Source organism: Centropristis striata, chromosome 11 (genome assembly GCF_030273125.1).
Source record: "Centropristis striata isolate RG_2023a ecotype Rhode Island chromosome 11, C.striata_1.0, whole genome shotgun sequence".
NCBI classification, from domain to species: Eukaryota; Metazoa; Chordata; class Actinopteri; order Perciformes; family Serranidae; genus Centropristis; species Centropristis striata.
Genome location: NC_081527.1, coordinates 19553386 through 19572144, shown reverse-complemented (window position 1 = coordinate 19572144; position 18759 = coordinate 19553386). Strand labels below are relative to the sequence as shown.

At 38.5% G+C, this 18759-nt stretch overlaps 1 protein-coding gene across 3 annotated transcripts in view; it reads left to right on the top strand.

Annotated features, from left to right (window-relative positions):
- Window positions 1–681: 681 nt before the first annotated feature.
- The window catches only part of LOC131980964 (voltage-dependent R-type calcium channel subunit alpha-1E-like), a 49277-nt gene continuing 31199 nt past the window's right edge, over window positions 682–18759 (top strand). For 2 of the 3 annotated variants that reach the window (XM_059345263.1, XM_059345262.1), the window contains exons 1-4: window positions 684–1413; window positions 1504–1768; window positions 6685–6789; window positions 7650–7789. In XM_059345263.1, the coding sequence (XP_059201246.1) occupies window positions 1505–1768; window positions 6685–6789; window positions 7650–7789 (509 nt within the window). In that variant the 5' untranslated portion in view covers window positions 684–1413; window position 1504. Of the gene's footprint in view, window positions 1414–1503; window positions 1769–6684; window positions 6790–7649; window positions 7790–18759 lie in introns of all 3 variants that reach the window. The other variant, XM_059345261.1, reaches the window with a different exon arrangement.

Sequence of the window (18759 nt, the reverse complement as noted above, 5' to 3'; positions counted from 1 at the left end):
GTCAGTCAGCAGCAGATATTCTGTGTCAGGAATGACGCCGATTTTAATTGCGTTTACTTGACGGGATCAAACAGCAGCTTCAGCCACGAATAAATAATATCGTGCTATCTGTGGGGGCTGAAGTGGTCATCTTCAGGAAACAGTGGGGAAGGGAGGAGAGCAGCAGATGGAGTGAGAGAGCCCAGTTGCCTAATGAGGTCTCACTTGTGCCACTGAGTGTGAAAAAGACCCTGCTTTCTTCTCTGCTCCCTCAAAAAGGGAGCAGCCCTAAGATCTATTTCATGCTCTATTTTTACTCCTGACTTTTACTCCAATATTAGCACAATGGCCTAGTTTGTAAATGTTTTAATAGTGCAAGTCTGTCTCCATTAATGAAAATATGACAATGCTGTCTGGCTATCAAATGCTGAAAGCATTTAAATGGAGGGGAAATGAGTCAAGCTTGTGTTCTATTAATCACCTTTAGGTCAATTCTTTTACTTGCTTGCCTTATTATACACACACTTGTTGCTTTTTCGTCTGTGCATTGTCTCTCCTTTTAAATGTATTTTCACACCATTCTTATGCCTCTGCACCCACTAACATCTTTACATAATTGTTTTTGAGCCACATACCCACACAGACTACTGTATATAGGCCTCTCTTTTATTTATTTATTTTTTTAGGAAACTGTTTTTGTTCATCCTCAGCAAACTCTAATTGCTATGGCAACAAAATATATGTCCCTCCTCTCCACCAGCTTTCATTCAGATGAATTTCGAAATCGCCATCATGAAATATTACTGTGGGAGGGGGCTGCCGGTATGCGCTCCTGACTGCCTGATCATTTTCCAGTATAGGTGATAGGATTGTAAGATGATCTAGCGATTCAAGCAACTCTCTCGATACATTTTTAACTGATTATAGAAAACTTCTAGTGCATTTTTATAAGGAATCTGGCTTAGACGCGTTAAACGGGCTTCCTTTCACGTGAGATCTTCCTTTTGACAAGTTTACCGGGTAGAGAAGATGCCTAAAGTTTGCGAAGACTTCCCTCGGATATCTCTGTGTAATAATGAGCACAGAGTAGTTTTTGATCACGCAGCTTTGTCAGATCAGCTTGGATGTTGATAGAAAATTAAAAGGTCTAATCTCGCTGGATCTTTTTTTCCTCCCACCGTCTGCAGAGTTTAGAGACGCGCACGCATTAAAAGTTGCTCAGAGCTGATTGCAACGCGCTGTTAAACAGATGGGATAATAGAGATGCTGAGTTTTTGCACCTGAATCGTCATTAAGTAGATGGATGATTTTCACCCCCTTAAAATATAAGCCGACTGAATGATATAATCCTTTTTATTCTTGTGGATATGGAGTGATAAGAATCTGCAACTTTTGGGGAATTTTGGCGCTCGAAAAGCTGTCACCGGATTGAAGGTGGATCTTTTCTCCCGTTTAGCTCCACTTCCACATTTTTGTTTACCAGTGAAAACACTCTAAGCCGGCGGTCTCCTCATCTCTTTGTAGAATGGCTCGGTTTGGAGACGAGACCGCTCCCAGCACGATGGACTCCGGGGATGGGGACCCGGAGCGCGGCGGGGAAGGACAGGACGCGGCGGCGGCGGGGCTGACGGCTTCCATGAAACAAGCCAAGGCGCAGCGGGCCCGGACCATGGCTCTGTACAACCCCGTCCCCCACCGGCAAAACTGCCTCACTGTCAACAGGTCGCTCTTCATATTCGCAGAGGACAACTTCATTAGAAAAACTGCAAGGCGAATCATTGAATGGCCATATCCTTTCTATTAAAAGCATGTTTAAAGTTGTTTTGTTACAGTTTGTTTTAAAGTGCATGTTCAGAACCACGGACAGCTACAGGCAGCGTGCAGCATTAAACTACAACTCACTCATGCATGTTAAACCATGTCTATAAAGTGAAAAAGTATATTGTTTAAGTACAATGTCAGTGCTTTCAATGTGTTTTGCATGACTCCTTCCTATATAGAGATCTGCCTTGCATCTGCTTTGTTTAGTGTTTGCTTATCTGCATAATGATCTCCAGCTGTTAGTTAAATCATCATATTAATTAATTCCTCTGCACAGCTGAATTTAACCTTCTCATGATTCTGCCCTGATTTTATTCATCTGTGGGCTCCATGTGCTCCAGTGTTGGCAGAAGACAGAAAGTTAGCATGTGGTGATCATTAGAAGCAGCTCTGCTCACTGTGGGGGTGGCATGTAGGCACATCTCTGCTGCCTCAGTGCTCATTGGAATATGAACCTGGCCATGAGTAGGTGTCAGTTCAAATCCACCAGGCAGCGTTTCTCTGCTTCCTGCTTCAGCATCGGCCAACAGTTTCTATCTCCTGAACTTCTGCAGATCCAACAAAGAAGTTATTTTTCAAGCAACGGCAGCAAATTCATCTAATGTGAACAGAGTGCAGACAATATCAATGCACAATAACTAATAACTGGCCAAACATAAGAATACTTCTTTTCTTTATTCACTTAGAAATATTTACTTCATTTTGTCAAACAATTTCCTGATGAATCGTGTATATTTAGATATTTTTAAAGCATAATCAGTTTAACAACATCACTCAGTTGCCATATCTACCCACTGCTCCTCCTGTCTTACACCCCCTTCAGTGCAGCGTGCCAGTCTCCCACTGTTACCTAACCGCAGGCTCTGTGTGGTGTGTGGGAGTGGGGCTAGTGGTCAAGACTAGCTGGCCACTGGCAGCACGTTAATGTGACTGTCAGTATCACAGAGGCAGAGGTATGTGGGAGAGAGCTGGCCAGTAGTACTGTGGTGGATCGTGGGCTGTAAAAGCAGCACATGTCAGAGTATTGACTGGGCGAGACCCAGAATTTTGCTCACAGTGTCCAATTTCTGATATTACAAGTGAAATCAGATTCATATGTATTCATTGCAGTGTTGTTTCTTTGATTGTATTCTTGTATTGGAGTGTTACAGTATGATATTGCTCACAAGTTTAGAAGTTGATGGGACTTCTGTTGCCCAATGTAGGCCAAAGTCTCTGTGAGTCTCAAATTTTGTTAAGGCACTATACTAGTGTTCCTGCAACAGAACATTCATTGGCAAGTGCATTGATAATCAATAAATTGCTTTCAATCATTTTTAAGGGCAACACAATTCTCTAGGGATGGGAATTGATAAGATTTTATTGATACCAATTCTGCTTATCGGTTCAGTTGTTTTTCGATTTCCTTATTGATTCCTGTGCGAAACAAAAGTTGACCATCACAGGTTTTCAGCATCAACACAACTGTTTTATTGTCACTGAGTCTGCACACGGTATAGATTAAATTAAAGAATATTGGTATCGCACTTAATTTTATTTAGATTTTCTGAAAATCTGATATCCAGTTATGTTTTTATAACAGAATATTAACCATCGGTAATAGACTTGCTGTGTGTGTGAGGGGTGTCAAATCTCTGGCGTTCCAAGAATTTTAGCCCAGGTTGCATAGAAAGTTTCAGCATGTTGCTGGTGTTTTCACCCTTACCTGAAATGATCACTTTTAGGCATTACAAGAAGCCCTGTTGTCATCTTCATGACCGTTTCTTCCTCTCCGCCATGACTCTTGTTTGTTGCAAGTTTCCTGCAGCATAGATGCATGAATTTGATATCCTTGTTTTGCAATACACAAAGAAAAACATGCAGGCATCAGTTAAAGGAGTAAATTGGCACCAAGGCAAATGACTCAGATGGATCAGATCATTCCGAACTGGTTCTCAGCTGCAACTGATTCTCATTACCCGGCCATCCCTAAAATCTTCTGTTTGCACCATATGCTTTATTTTTTGTTGTGTATCATTGGAGACTGAATATATTTGGGGTTTTGCGTGTTAGTCAGACAAAACAAGAAATTTGAAGACAACCTTGAAGTCTCTGAAACTAGAATGAATATTTTGATATATTCTGATGTTTAATAGATCAAATTATATAGAAAGATAAATCTCAAAAGTATTTGACAGTTTGATGGATTCCGAATGATCAGTCATTGCAGCTTTTGTCTATACTTTACTTCACTGCTGACCAATTTTTTAAATGTATTTTTCTACCTTCATTTGTTTCCACTCATTTGCATACAACACAAAGGCACATAAGCACACTCCTAAAGCTTTGATTAACTATCTAATCCATCACACTCCATTAAGAATATAACGTTAACATAACAACTGTAGGCTTGATGTCGACTGCAGTGGATTGCACATCTCAGGAGAGTTAAAAAAAAAAAGTCTGTTTCAAATATGTTTCATTAAGCAGCTTATTTCACATACAAATGCAAACAGAATTGATTAGTTGATATTCTGCAGCAATTCTGAGAATCACTTAATAATTTAATTAATTTGCAGCCTTTCTATGGGTCAGTTGTTGCTCACTTTGACTTTATATGAAACTAAAGTATGTGTTATAAATTATTTCATTTGGGAAAGAAAAGGCAAAGTAGGAAGTAGATAAACCCACCTTGTCAACCCTATTTCACGTTCTTAGAGTGAGTCAGTTGATTATTTTATTGAAACAAACAGATGCTTGAAAGATCACAATAATATATTAAATATCTAAAAAAAACAACAGCCTGGTTAACTGTATGCAATTCGTCCTAAATAGTCAAAACTGTGCATAATCTCTGGTATGGAGGTAACAGGTAGTGAGAGCAGGTAGAGTGGGCGAGATTTGTTAAGTATTTCCCACTTAAGCTATTTTCAACTTCCTTCAATGGCAACAATGTGGACCTGTCAATGTGAGTCAGTGTGGGTCCCAGAGGCCCCCATCATAGCACTCCTCTGTGAGTCAGTGACCCCATTTCACTGAAGGCAGGAAAATTAATAACAAGGAGCAGCTGCCTCATGGGAACTCCAGGGGACTGAAAGTCACAGGCACATACACATAAGTGTTGGGGTACTTATAGTCACCCGCAGTGCTTGATGGTTCACACACACATAAAAAAATATTGTATCCATAGCATATATGCATACACCCATGCATACACACACATACAGATGTTTGAGTCATGATGGTACATATAACTCCTGAGAAATTATAGAAGTGAATAAAGAGCTTCTATAAATAATGTGAACTTTAAAGCTTTGCAACCTACAGAAAACATGCAGACAATTATGTTCTGATTTTTGAGTCACATCCCTCCCTCACCTTGTCCCTCCCCCTCTTTCTCTTTGTCTCTCTCTCTCTTTGTCTCTCTCTGTCTCTCTCTCTCTCTCTCTCTCTCTCTCTCTCTCTCTCTCTCTCTCTCTCTCAACCCAACCGGGTGAGGCAGATGGCCGCCCACCAAGAGTCTGGTTTAGCCAAAGGTTTCCTCCTGCTAAGGGGGAGTATTTCCCCACCATAGTGGCACTAGTGCTTGCTCATGGGGGAATGGTTTATAGAGTATGGTCTTGACCTGCTTTATATGGAAGGTGTCTTGAGATAACGTGTTGGGATTTGGCACCATTAAATTAAATTAAATTGAAATTAACTGAAAATCCAGAAAATACAAATGTCCAAGAAAAACTACTCCCACTTTAAAGTTGCATCTGCACGTATAAGTGCTGAACCATGCTTCTTGCAATAAAGTTTGCAAGATTTGTGTTTTTTATTTAACATCTGGACAGAAATATACTTCTGAAAAATGATTTGCGTGTCTGAGATGTAAGAGGTTGAGATCACTGATTTGCAGTTGTCCTGGAAGAAATTATTCAAGTAGAAACAAACATGTAAATATTTTTAAGCTGTTCATTTTTTGTTGATTAATCTGCATTTTAACTGATTAATTATTTGGCCTATAAAATGTTAGAAAAAAAGTAGTTTTTTTTTAATTCCGTACAAAATGTTCATCAGTTTCCCAGAGCCTGAGGTTACATCTTCAAATCATCAACAGTTGATCACAAAAGCACAAAGAAGCACAGATTTTCTCCCCCTGAAAAAATGACCTAAAAAGAGTGATTATAAAAAAAATGTATGATTAATTTTCAGTTTCAGCATTACATAATTTATGCTTGTCATAAAACAACTCTAGCTCTAGCTCTATTTTTGAATTAGCTGTTGTGCCTGTTGAATTTTAGAGGATTTCACAACTGTCTGGTTTTTAAAACCTCACAATCAAGTAATTTGACTCCAAATCTAACAGTTCAACTTAAATCCATGACTGCAAAGACATAAAATTGATGATGTAATACACTAAATTTAGTGTACTGTAGTGTAGCTCCATGCAGTAAAAGGAGTTAAGATGACTGTTTGCTGTAGTTTGTGTAGTTAAACCTGTCAGGCCAAGGTGACTTCACTGTGCTCTCTTTCCCTCCCTTACCTGTCTCTTTTTCCTCTTCATGAAAAGCACTTTTAAAAGCAGGTTGCCATGGATACTGCAATCTCTCTAACAGATTGCTTCCAATACCAGAGAATATGAACCATGCCATAATTCATCTGTCATTTAATCATCCATCCATCTATGTTTTTTTCTCCTTTCCACTGAACCAGGCACACTTTGAAGCATTAATGGAATTTAGAAAAACAACAACCTTGTATATATGGAAAACATCAACATTAATAGTTGGTGCTGTTAGTGAATTGGGCATTTTAAGCTTGTTTAACTTAGAATATTTTGCTTATTGTTATCTTTGATATGGTTTGTTTTTGTCCTTGTGTTGTGATAAAAGTGCTTTCCTTAACTTTGCGGCCTTTACACCATTTGAGTACATGATCCTGGCCACCATCACTGCCAACTGTGTTGTCCTGGCTTTAGAGCAGCATCTCCCTGGAGAAGACAAGACCCCCATGGCAAAGAGACTGGTGAGGACAAAATCAGTTTTCACATCCTCGACACACAGACAGAGTTGTGAGCGAGGTCACAAAACAAACCAGAGTGACTGAGAGTTTATGTGAAGATCAAGTTGTGTTTCTGCAGTAATCAAGTTCCAAATCTCCCAAAGTAAAACCACTCTTTCTGTTAAGTGTTCATACTTTACTATAAGAATGTAACATATAGGATTTAAGGAAGGTGGTGGATAGTTTTGCCCAGAAGTTGGTGCAAAAGAAAAGCAATTTAACGTAAAGGGTTGAGTTTTAGAAACATGAGATCAAACACCACATACAAATTAACCTTCAGTTTTGGAGAGTGATATTACATTAGAGTAATTTGATTTGTATTCATTTCACTATTGGAGTTACTCACTATGACTGTTCAGATTATGTAACAAAGATGAGTCACATGACTTTGACTCGAGTCAGAAATTTGATAACTTTAGACTTGACTTGATAAAATCAAAAAAGACTTGCAACTTGACCTGGATTTTAACAAGAATTACTAGTGACATCACTTGGATGTGAGCCTTTTTACTTAAAAATGCTTGATACCTTCCCTAAAGTCAAGTGGTATTTGCTATAGAATTGCAATGTCAGAAATACCGTTTTATGATTAAGTACAGCTGTATTTGTTTAAACAAATATAGAAATGATCATTTCGGCGCTGAAGTATTGAAATTGAAGAATGAAGAATTGTTGTATTGTTTTTTTGTAAGTGGGATGCATTCTTTGCAGTACACTGTGTTTATCTGTGAAGCCTGCATATGCACATTAAACCCAACAGGTCATATTTTTTTGACATCTTGCCTACAGACTATGCTGACCTATTTCTTACACTATTTCCACAGGAGAAAACAGAGCCATACTTTATTGGGATCTTCTGTTTCGAGGCGGGGATCAAGCTGGTTGCCCTCGGTTTTGTTTTCCATAAAGGTTCCTACTTGAGGAATGGCTGGAATGTCATGGATTTCATAGTCGTGCTCAGTGGGTGAGTGACATCACTTCTCTCCATGTTTGGTCTCCAATGTTTGTTGTAAACATTGTCAACAGACTCTTAAGTTACAACTTGCCAAGCATACTGGTGAAATATGTTTTTTGGAGGAGGAACTAATAGCAGTTCTCTGTAACTAACCAACTATTTTAACGTTGCCATACACTCTGACTGTGAGCCAATCAAATCAGAGCAAAGCAATTGCACTAAGACTTCGGATTGGCAGTAGTGTCTAAACTTCTTGCAAAGCTTTTCCTCACAGGTTTTTTTTCTTCTGTCTCTCTGTCTAATGAATAGATCTTTTTCAAAGCAGTTGTAGCTGGGAAAAGCCCAGGTGTGACTAATAACATTAACGATGGCTCACTTCCATGTAAGCCATTCATTCCAGTGAGCCAGCACAATACCAGGACCCTGTAGCTGGCTCAATGGAATGGCACACAGCCATCGTTAACATTATTAATTACACCTGTATTTTTTCTTACTATGGCAGGTGAAATGCCTTCTGTGAAAAAGGTCTATTACACTACTGTTAAATGAGCATTAAAGGGGTATATTGCTGTTATTGTGGAGGAGGTTACAAGTTTTGAATGCTTTTATAGTTAACAAGGCGATGTGTATAGCTTTTTTTGCATATGACATCATACATGAGCACACTTTCCAAAAAGAGGGCATGCAACTGGAGGCTGGTTCTGAGGCATGGAGATTTTTGCTGTTTATACCTGTTTCAGTCAATCAGAATTGGGAAAACGACAACTTATTTTGAGTGCCAAAAGATGTTGTCAAGTTAACTGTCATCTTAAATCTGAGCAGAGTCAAACTTTACATTAAAGGGTTGCATTACACTGTCATGAGTATGAGTTGAAGAAATAGTTAGAGGCCTCTAGTCCCTTGTACGCTTTCATCTGGCTTGCTGTGTAGTAATAATTTTTTTTATGGCAAATAGGTTCACCCCGGGCAAAATGGTCAAGTTGAATGGTTCACATCAGTGTGTTTGAATTTTTTAATAATACCTGCTGTGTGCAGGTTCAAGGAAATCCTTTTATGTAGTCAGTTTTCTCTATTCCCACTGTGCAGTATATGGATTTAGCACTACCTGCTCTCCATCTGAATTTGAAGACGCTTTTGTCACTGCCTAGCTACAGTTTCAGCTACTGTATAATAAAATTGACTCGTATGCCTACATTTGAGCATCTTTATGTTTGAGTTGTGTGAACTGGAGCAAAAAGCATGCGCAAAATAGCAGAGACATAATAGTGCAGATTTCAGTACTGGAGTAGTTTACAGTAGCTACTTTGCAGTTACTGTTTTCATACCATAACAAATTTGCGACACTGGTCACACTCTTTTTTTTTTTCTTTTTTTTTTGTTTGTTGTTGTAATATGCAGTCAAACAGTCAGTCCTGTCACCTTTCCATGAATTTCATTTCTGAAGTGATTAACTAAAACATGATACTTGGTATTTTTGTCCAGCTTCTTGGCTTTATGATAAGTGATTATTTTGTGAGCTTTACACATCTCAAATTAGTTTTAGACACAGAAGGCCTGGCAAACCAACAAAAGAAAGCAGCAGCTCACTGTAGCGCTTTTTGGCTTTCTGTACAAGAACAGATGACCAGTGAGTAAGTGTTTCTGTAATGTACTGCTGTGTTTGCATATGACCAGTGATGTTTTGCCATATGTGGCTATATATTTAATAAAAGTAGCTCGTGTTCAGTGTGTCTGGTTGAAAACAGATGCTGGTTAGCTGTGCTAATAAGTTACCTGGAGGTCCATTGCTGTGGCTGTGCAGAATAGTATACACTATTTGTTTGATTGTTTTCATAGCTCTGAATATCTGATTCCAACAGTAACTTTGTATCATCAACGTTTTTTTTTGTGTGCTTGAGCAACAGTTGTTAGTTCTGAGGGTCAGTTTCCACTGTAGAATAAAATGTACCTTTTTTGACATTAGATTAAGGGGACAAATAATTTAAATGAAATGTACCCAAAATCAATGAAACGGTATTCTAACCTCCAACCTTGGACTTAAGCATTACCATTTCTAAGCTCTTACAGACGTTAAGGATAATCTTGGCATTATTCTGTCAATTTCTTACTGTTAACAAGTCACATGACTTCCTGAGCTAGTCTATGGAGTTCAACCTCTACATCCTTATCACTCCCTCCGGGACATCAACGACACCATGGTTCTGATTACTGATGGCTTCATTGCTTCGTCGTCATCACAATCCACCGTCGAACTCGCTGGCTGCATATAACCGAGAGGGAAATGAGTACCTAAAATATCCGGTTCAAAATATAAAAAATAAAAACATTTGCTTCTCGACACAGGGAAAACTTCTTTTCATCACATCAGGGAAAAATGTGTCGCCTCCTGTGAATTACCTGTTACACATTAAAGTGTCCGAGTGCAACGCAAACTGAACTTTAGTTCCTACTTCTAACATTCACAACTCAATATTCATGAATAATAGATTAAATTAATATATAAACCAAACATATCAAATAATGATATAAATAATAGTTATGGCAGTTAAAATCCTGACATAATCTGATGTAAAAGAGTCACAGTTTAATAAAAAAGACTGGGCTCTGTAGTTTTTTAAAAATACATTTAATCAAACAGGAGTACATAGCACATTTGTAGGGGACTATTTTCAGTTTTGGATCAATACACATTCAGTGGTGCTCTTGCGAGTATTTCCAAAAGCAGGATGTTGTACACAGAATCAACTCAAAATAACTACAGCGGTCTTGTTCATTGTGATGAAGCAGCATGTCACCTAGTGCAATTATGTGGTTCATTACTGTGATTTTAGACAACAGTGAAGGTTTATAGCACAGACTAATAAGGTATATCAGGCTTTGGCTACACCTGCTTATTACTAAGAGCAGTACAATTGTTGATTATGGGATTTGTCTACAAGAAAAAATATAGAATATTACCAGCCTTATCCTAACTTAGCAAAGTAGCCTTTCGGTATTAAAAGGCCAAATGTTACTCTAGATAAGTTTAATTTGTGTTTGTTCGTGTGTGTGTGTGTGAGTGTGTGTGTGTGTGTGTGTGTGTGAGCTTGGGAGGTGTGCCTCCAAATGCTGTCTTTTAATTTTGAATTTGGTTGAACTCCATGATGAATTACAAACTTCACTGATTGTGGAAGAGAGTGAAGAAAAAAGAAAAAAAAGTTTTAAATTAATGCTCAGCAACTGATTCTGCAATTAATTTTGACAGAATTCATTTTTACTTTACCAGGCTGTGGCTGCTGAACCAAAAGATTAATTTTGAGACACTGATTGTCAAGTTATGTTGGTGCATTCATGCATGTGACGCTGCTTGTGTCAACGTTTATCAATATTGTTGCCATGCGTGCTCGTGCTGCATTTTAAAGGCTTCTATTCCTCACATGCTGTATCTTACGTCTGGCACATGGTCAGCAGTGACTGACCCTATAGAAAGGTCTTTATTGTTAATATGTTGTTGTTGATTTTTCTCTATAAGCAGATATAAATATTACATACATCCACAGAAAAACACATAAATGCAAGAAAATGTGTGTTTCCATAGCACAGTCAGGCTCTGCAGTCAGCGATAGGTGGGTGGATAAGTGGATTGGCAGTTGTGTCTAAAACCTGCTTCGGTTCGCCCCCAGGACCTCTGTGAATTAAATGTGAATGCAGCACTGTTATGCAAAAGCATTGAAAGAAAAGATGGATGGTAGAGAGAAAGAGAGAAGAAAGGAGAGGGGAAACAAGGGGTAGAAAGCATGGTGGAGAGCCATAATGAGAGACTTCATTCTGTTCCCTTTAAGACTGGGTTTAGTGAATTAATTGCGCAGGAGATAAGCATAGTTATCACTTGTGTGCTGTATATGGCTAAGTGTACAGTATTCAACATGCAGGGAAGATTGCTGTTGGCGTGTTGACATCTCATATCAACCTGACACCCACATCTTTCTCTTTCTCAGTATCTCTTATTTCTCTGTCTGTCTTTCTATCCTGCTGTCTCTTTCTGCCTCTTACATAAAAGGCACATCAGCATCACGTTTGCAGACCAGTTAGTGCTGGCCTGAACACTCAACAGCTGTGTTGTTGACAGACTTCCACTGAATTTTACAAAGTGTTCAGTCAGTTTTAATAATCTGCTCTGAACAGTTGTTACCTTAGCAGTACTGGTTGCTTTAATGCTTTGAAATTCTCTCATTAGGCATTCGTCTCTTTGCTACAAAGCAGTTCGCTTTCAGTTTCTCAATAAATGGCTTGTTAGCCAACCTAAAAAAAGCACGGTTTGGTACAAAGCAACGGCTCGTTAGTCACAATCCTTTGCCTAGTTGTGGATTTAAAACGTTTTTTTTTGTTTATGTTTTTTTGAGATAGTGTTGGCCACGCATGGCTTTAAAAATGTGTCAGTAAGTAGATGTTTTCCATTTCTTCACAAGCATTCAGAATCATTTGTGATTTAAACAGTGATTTTAAACAGGGACAGTGTGTTGCCAAGCTATATGGTCCTTGGCTTGCTCAATGCACCAAAAAAAAAAAAACATTTAAAAAACTCCTCAGCAGAGTCTCTTTCCAGACAGCATAATAATGCACACTTAAAATAATTCACAGACCTTGTTGTGAACAGTTTCATGCAGGAACAACTTTATTTCTACTAAGTACACCCACCAACCATATGACAGCACAGAAGAAAGCATGCACCTACTCAAAGAAGAGAGGCCTGTGTTCCTATCAGGGCAAGATGTAAACATCCTCCTCGGCTGAGCTGTAACATCAGCTAGCTGCTGTTTAGCTTCTTTCCTTATGTGCAGTTATACATTTGGTGTAGTTCAGTAGGAAGAAAACAGTTCCCCTATTAAAATGCTCACAACAAGGTCTATGGATCTTGAGTAACCTGGTCATGATTTCTGGAATTGCTTTCAAATGTTTTTTTTTTTTTGGCGCTTTGGGAACCACATGAGCCATCTATTTCTATTGTATTTGAGATACAGCCCATATCTATACAACACACCAAAACAAGCTTAATTGATAAATAGCAATGTAAGAGTGAATGCAAAATGCAAATATGTAAGTTGTAAGTAAATTGTCAACCAGGATTTTAATTTGTAGTTTTCCACAGCAGCATTTGAAGTTGAAATTGATATTTCATAATGTAAGAGCTATCGAATTTCTATAGAAAGATACAGAATCAAAAAACAAACCACTCTTGTTGCATAATCCACTTGTCTATTATCTACCCGTATTCTCCGTATGTTCCAGTATAAACAAAGTATGGCTAAAGTCATATGCCGCTCCTATGTTTTAATACTTTAATTCTGCTGTGAATCTGTTGTAACCAGATGACCACAGCAGCAGGAAACTGTTGTTTTTTACCAGCCGCCTATCAAGCATAGATGAGTGTTGCTAAAATTAGAGATTTGGCGTAGGATCTCACTTGAAGGCCAGTGGTGCAAGTTGTGTAACAGTTTGATGGAGTTCAGCAAGGTCTGAGTGAGCAGTGGTGTGGACCCAATTACAGCCCTCCAAAAACACACTGGTGGGAACTTGAAAACGTGTCTTACATAACAATTAGTGTCATTATTGATACATTTTAACAATTATTTTGGGTTGGAGGCTATGCTGCTCATAGCGTTGTTTTCGGGAGGAATGGGTACCTGTATTAAGCGAGAAAAAGCTTGAAAAACTCACTGTAAACTATCCAATCAGAACCAAATAAATAGCACATTATTACATTCTGTTTTATTTACATTCTAGACAACATCCCAACTTATATGGAATAGGGGTTGTAACACTGGGCTAAAGAGTAGTGTGTCAGGGCTAAACCCAGCATCACTCTTAAAAATGTGTGAATTTTAGTGGCTTTTAATAGACGAAACTGTTGAACTTCAGTTCTTCTAACACAGCTGAAATCATGTCACTTACAGTGGGAAATGCGAAAAGTGTACTTTCTGCCGCCTACAGAACATCTCGTTCAATTCCAGCCACAACTGGAAAATAACGACCTGGTTTCCTGCCACCTATCTGACACATTTTCTGGTAGCACATATGCTGCTCTCCTCTCCTCTCGCTCCCTGTCTCTCTCAAAAACACACACACACACACACACACACACACACACACACACACACACACACTCTGGTGGCACAGTGCAAGTAAGTCAGACTTAAAAGAAAACACACATGTGTCATAGAGGCCAGTTGGGAATAAAATCGAGGCCACTGGGCCAGCGCTGGAGGCATTCATTCCATTTCATATTAATGAATTGCTAGAAGCGAATCTGCTGGGACACTGAGCTCAATTAAAATCCTTAATCTGAGTGAAGAGTGTGTAGCAAAAAGGACAACAGCTAGAACAAACCAATTTAATTCAAAAATGGTCAATTATATCCTGCGGCAAACAGATTGGCTCAGGTGGACTCAATGCTTTGATTAGCAATAACATTTCTCCCAAATGATTTGTGTTGAGTGTGCGTGTGCTGTTCACTTCATTTATCAGGCTGAAGGTACAGACTTTTGCCATTGAACCTGTTGCCCTCATGTTGTTAGATTAGTTCTGACAACTCCCTCATCAGACCTGAGTGATATTGATCCCCAGGTGTCAATGTCAGCTTCCCATCATGTTGTATGAAGGATATCAACTTTCCCTTGTTCCCCAGTCTGCTATCCCTCTTACACAGTGTGACACTTTGCTAAAATCGTTGCTCTTTATACAGGATGAATAATACAACTGGGTGGGAGTTGGGAATGATTCATTAGCCATCTGGCACAAAGACAGACACACAGGAGTGAGTCTGTCTTTGCATGCCCAAGCAGTTTTCATCTATATCATTTAATGTGTATCTGTCAGTGGACTGACCAATTAAGGGTTCCAAAAAATTTGCTGTCCTGACTCCATCAATCAACTTCTGTGCACTGTGAATATACCCTGTCGCCTTTAAGTTTCCATCAAGCTTACAGCAGTACTTTTTTTATTTGCCAAAAGCCCCAATAACTAACAAGTTAGCGATTACTACTGCCTGCCCTCACTTATTCTGTATGTTGTTATGTTCATTTGTAGAAATGTAATTAACATGACCTTTTTTAGGAATATGCACCAAATAATTACAGTCTTTAAACTGTCATATTTTGGCACAGGTACTACAAATTTGCAATCAATGTCAAACCAAATAACACTCTGGACCTGAGAGGCTTTTTGAGACCCTAGGAGCTGGTTGCTACAGCTATTCCTGAGATCAGACTTTTAGACTTTACTAAGTGGAGTTTTGAGCATCACAAAAAGAGATCCGGTTGTATAGAAGTCATTGAGAAAAATACCCTACTTCTCACTTGGTTTATTACCTCAGTAAACATTCTCCTGATGAGTTAATGGTCATCTTTTCACTCAATAATTCAATTGTATGAACTACTACTACTACTACTACTACTACTACTGAAACACACATATTTCCCCTTGTATGTCTATATAAATAAAACATAGTCAATGGTAGTTATGTGTAAGATATTGTCTGATCCACAGGTATAGTTATTTTTTTTAGAAAATATTAGGCATGTTTTATTTGTGCAACTCAAGTTAGATGATTGCTGTCTTTGCACTTAAACTTCAAAATTGTAATTAGTTTTTGGTAAATTAGTCCGATCTACCAGTATGTGGCACATGATTGGCAGTGTATTTCAAAGCACCAGTAAACACCAGTCTCACTGCACAAGTGTGACCTCAAAACTTTGAGTTAAATTGCAAATGCAAATTGCAGCCAAAAGAGTTTCCAACCATGTCAGTGACTCTGAAAACTAATTCAGGAATAAGGCCTAAGACTTCAAGATTTTGTGTATTATGCCAGGCGTTTTCAGGGACGACTGCAGTGGTCTCAGCTCCAATTTTTTTCTCATAATTGAACTGAACAAACAATAGCTTACAGTCCCTGGTGGCTTTTCTTTGGGAAAACATACACCCAGAAGATTATTCTATGACTAATAGTGAATAAATGTTTTTTTTTCTAATGTAATCCCAATTCAACAGAGCAGTATTAATGTTGCCATTAGATACACGTTTTATGTTTTTTCCAGATTTAATGCAAAGCCATTAATTTGTTGACACATTAATGTTGACATTACCATATGCAGAGCTGTGCTGAAATGGTGAGCAACGTGATGCTGCTGATTACTGTAGTTTTTGGTGGTGTTCTTAGTGTAGGTGGAGGTGTGTGGGAGAGGCTGCATTCTGTGCATGTAATGAATTCAGCCTCTCCAGAGCCGGTTTGGTATAATACTGTGCAACAGTGCTTCACTTAAAGAGCCAACAAGGAAGAGATTAGCCTCTCAGTATGAACATTAACTCGCTGCTGGATTGTTACAGAGTTGAATCTGTAGAGGGGTGTATGTGTGTGGGGCTGTCCTATCCATTTTATTGTCTCTTTACTGTACTTAAAGCCCTGATAAAGTGACACATTTTTTAGCCTATATACATTTTTTCACTGGATTTTTTACATGCCAAATGAAGGATGGACAAGGCAAGGCAAATTAGCAAAAAATGTATAATATTTTAATTTTAAAAGGTACTGAAAACAAACTTTAATAGACAATAATATATGAACATAAATACAAATGTAGAAGCAATCTTAATGTAACAAAAAAAAAAGGTTCACCAGTATTTGTTCTCATTATTGGAACAGCTAGCAACGTCTTATGTTCAAGAGGTCTGTCTGTTTCATTATGTACATGTCAGCAATATATTTTGGGCCTCTGCCATTAACTGATTCATACATTTTCCACTTTCTTTCTCTTTGTCATGATTTTGGTTATTTAAATAAATAAAAAAATGCTTGACAAAAAAAGAGGATCACAGTAATCAAATGTACTTGCTGTAAAAGAATTTATCAGTTGTTGACACAAGGTCTATCATTTTTGTTAAATTTAAAACAGTTCGTGTGTCGTCTTCAAACCTCTGTGATACCTAAAAAAACAAAAACCTAAAAGAGCAAACATTGACTAACAGTAACTAGTGGAAGCATTTGAGATCAAATAAAGCAGGACCAAAAATTGAACCCTGTGGAGTCCCATATTAAAATAAGATGCAAATTGGTAGATACAGCATCTCAAGTGAACTGTATAAATATATACTGAATGTATGAGACTAGAGGCTTTTTCAGTGAATTTTGTTCCTTCAGGAAAACAATTTCTAAACTAAATAAAAGAAAATAGCCTCTGTGAGTGTGTGTGTATGTGTCTGTGTGTGCGTGTGTAGGGATGATTCATATCACAAACAGACTGAATATTTGCTTTAATTTTGACGGAGTCTCCGCTGAATTGTTGTGCTCAAAGTGCAGCCTTGAAGGAGCTGTACTGCTGCCTGCCTTTGTTCAGAGTGTTTGGTTTGAAGGCTATTTCCACAGACTCCCACTCCTCTGCTCCTGCTCTGTCTCAGTGTCTCTCGCTGTGTCATCTCTTTGTCTGACACGCTCACTCTCTCACTCACTCACTCCCTCACTCACTCACTAAAACCCAATTACTGCTAATAACCACACTGAAGTAAAAGTGATAGTTTGGTATCCTCATTAGTGCCACAAAATTAAAGAAGACTAAATAGGAAGATGCTTTGTCGTGTTGATTAATTTACATTAATTTGATTTGATGTTTTGCCGCCACTAGCTGTGTCATTATTTGTGTGTAGAGACAACACTTCTGACACATGCACTGAATTAAAACAAAGAAATAACATCAGAATACACATGCCACAGTAATTTGAAAGACTGACATGTAATATACAGTATGTATGTTAATTAGGTTACAGGCTGCTCCAATTTTAACTTTAATCTGAGCAATCAAACAACTGGCCAACAAACTGACATTTCCGTCTGTAGAAAAATAGCCTCTTCAGACTTGTTCCTGGAGTCTGAAGATTTATAAGATTAAGGATGTTTTAAAATATGAATGTGCGGACTTTTAGATTCAACGCATTCTTCAGGGTCTAAGCAAAGAGGTTGTTGGGTTGTATCATGGAAAATAAAGCATTTTACCTTAAATGTCAGGATATCTTGTATCTTATTTTATCTTATCTCAGATGCACTGATTTTGTCCTTCAAGTGTCCCTCAACTTTAGAGAAGTGCAACCATAATCAGCTGCAGTACCCCTTAATAATTTGTGGTTCTATCTGTACATTTTGTAACGAGCAAATGTGCAAGACTTGGAGAAGATCAGTTTTCCTGGCTACTTAAACTGCCTGTTGCCTTTAAAGATGATGTGAGAATTTGATGTGACTGGTCATTGATGAAGCTCAAACACAAAATCATGCAGTAATTGCCGTTCAAATTGTATTTATTTCTATGTAAACACACAGCTTGACAATGCTTGACAACAGCATGAATCCTGCCCAGTGGCGATGATTCACTAATAGTCAGTCTCCCCGTGGCGCTCATTGGATTGAATGCAAGACAAATCAGTGATATTGGTGGATGGTGTATTCAAAGTTCTTGACACCGGCAAAGCCACACCCTAAAGCATACCCTGCTTTATCATATATTTTACTCTAAATTGAACCAACATTTACACAATTAACACTATGAAAACTAATGATTGAGACCATCATTTACTAATCATAAGGAGAATGTTTAATGAGGTAATAAATCAAGTGAAAGCAGGGTCATTTTCTCATAAACTTCTGTACGATCAGACTTCTTTTTGCAGCCAGTAGAGTTGCCCCCTGCTGGCCTGTGTAAGGCACTTCCGCATTGGCTTCACTTGGTCCCAGAGGCTATGTCCACTTCTTTTATGCAATCTACGGATGACAAGCTTTCACCACGCTCAACAGCATTTACAGGTTTTATCCGCAGTAGTGTGAACGTGGCTTCATTCACTCACTCATTCGGCCTCTCTCCCTCCCACTGCTTTCAGGAGAGATTCTGAGTGGGCTTACACTTGAGTTTCTGCCATGTGCTTCCTACCCCCTGCTCACACACACACACACACACACACAC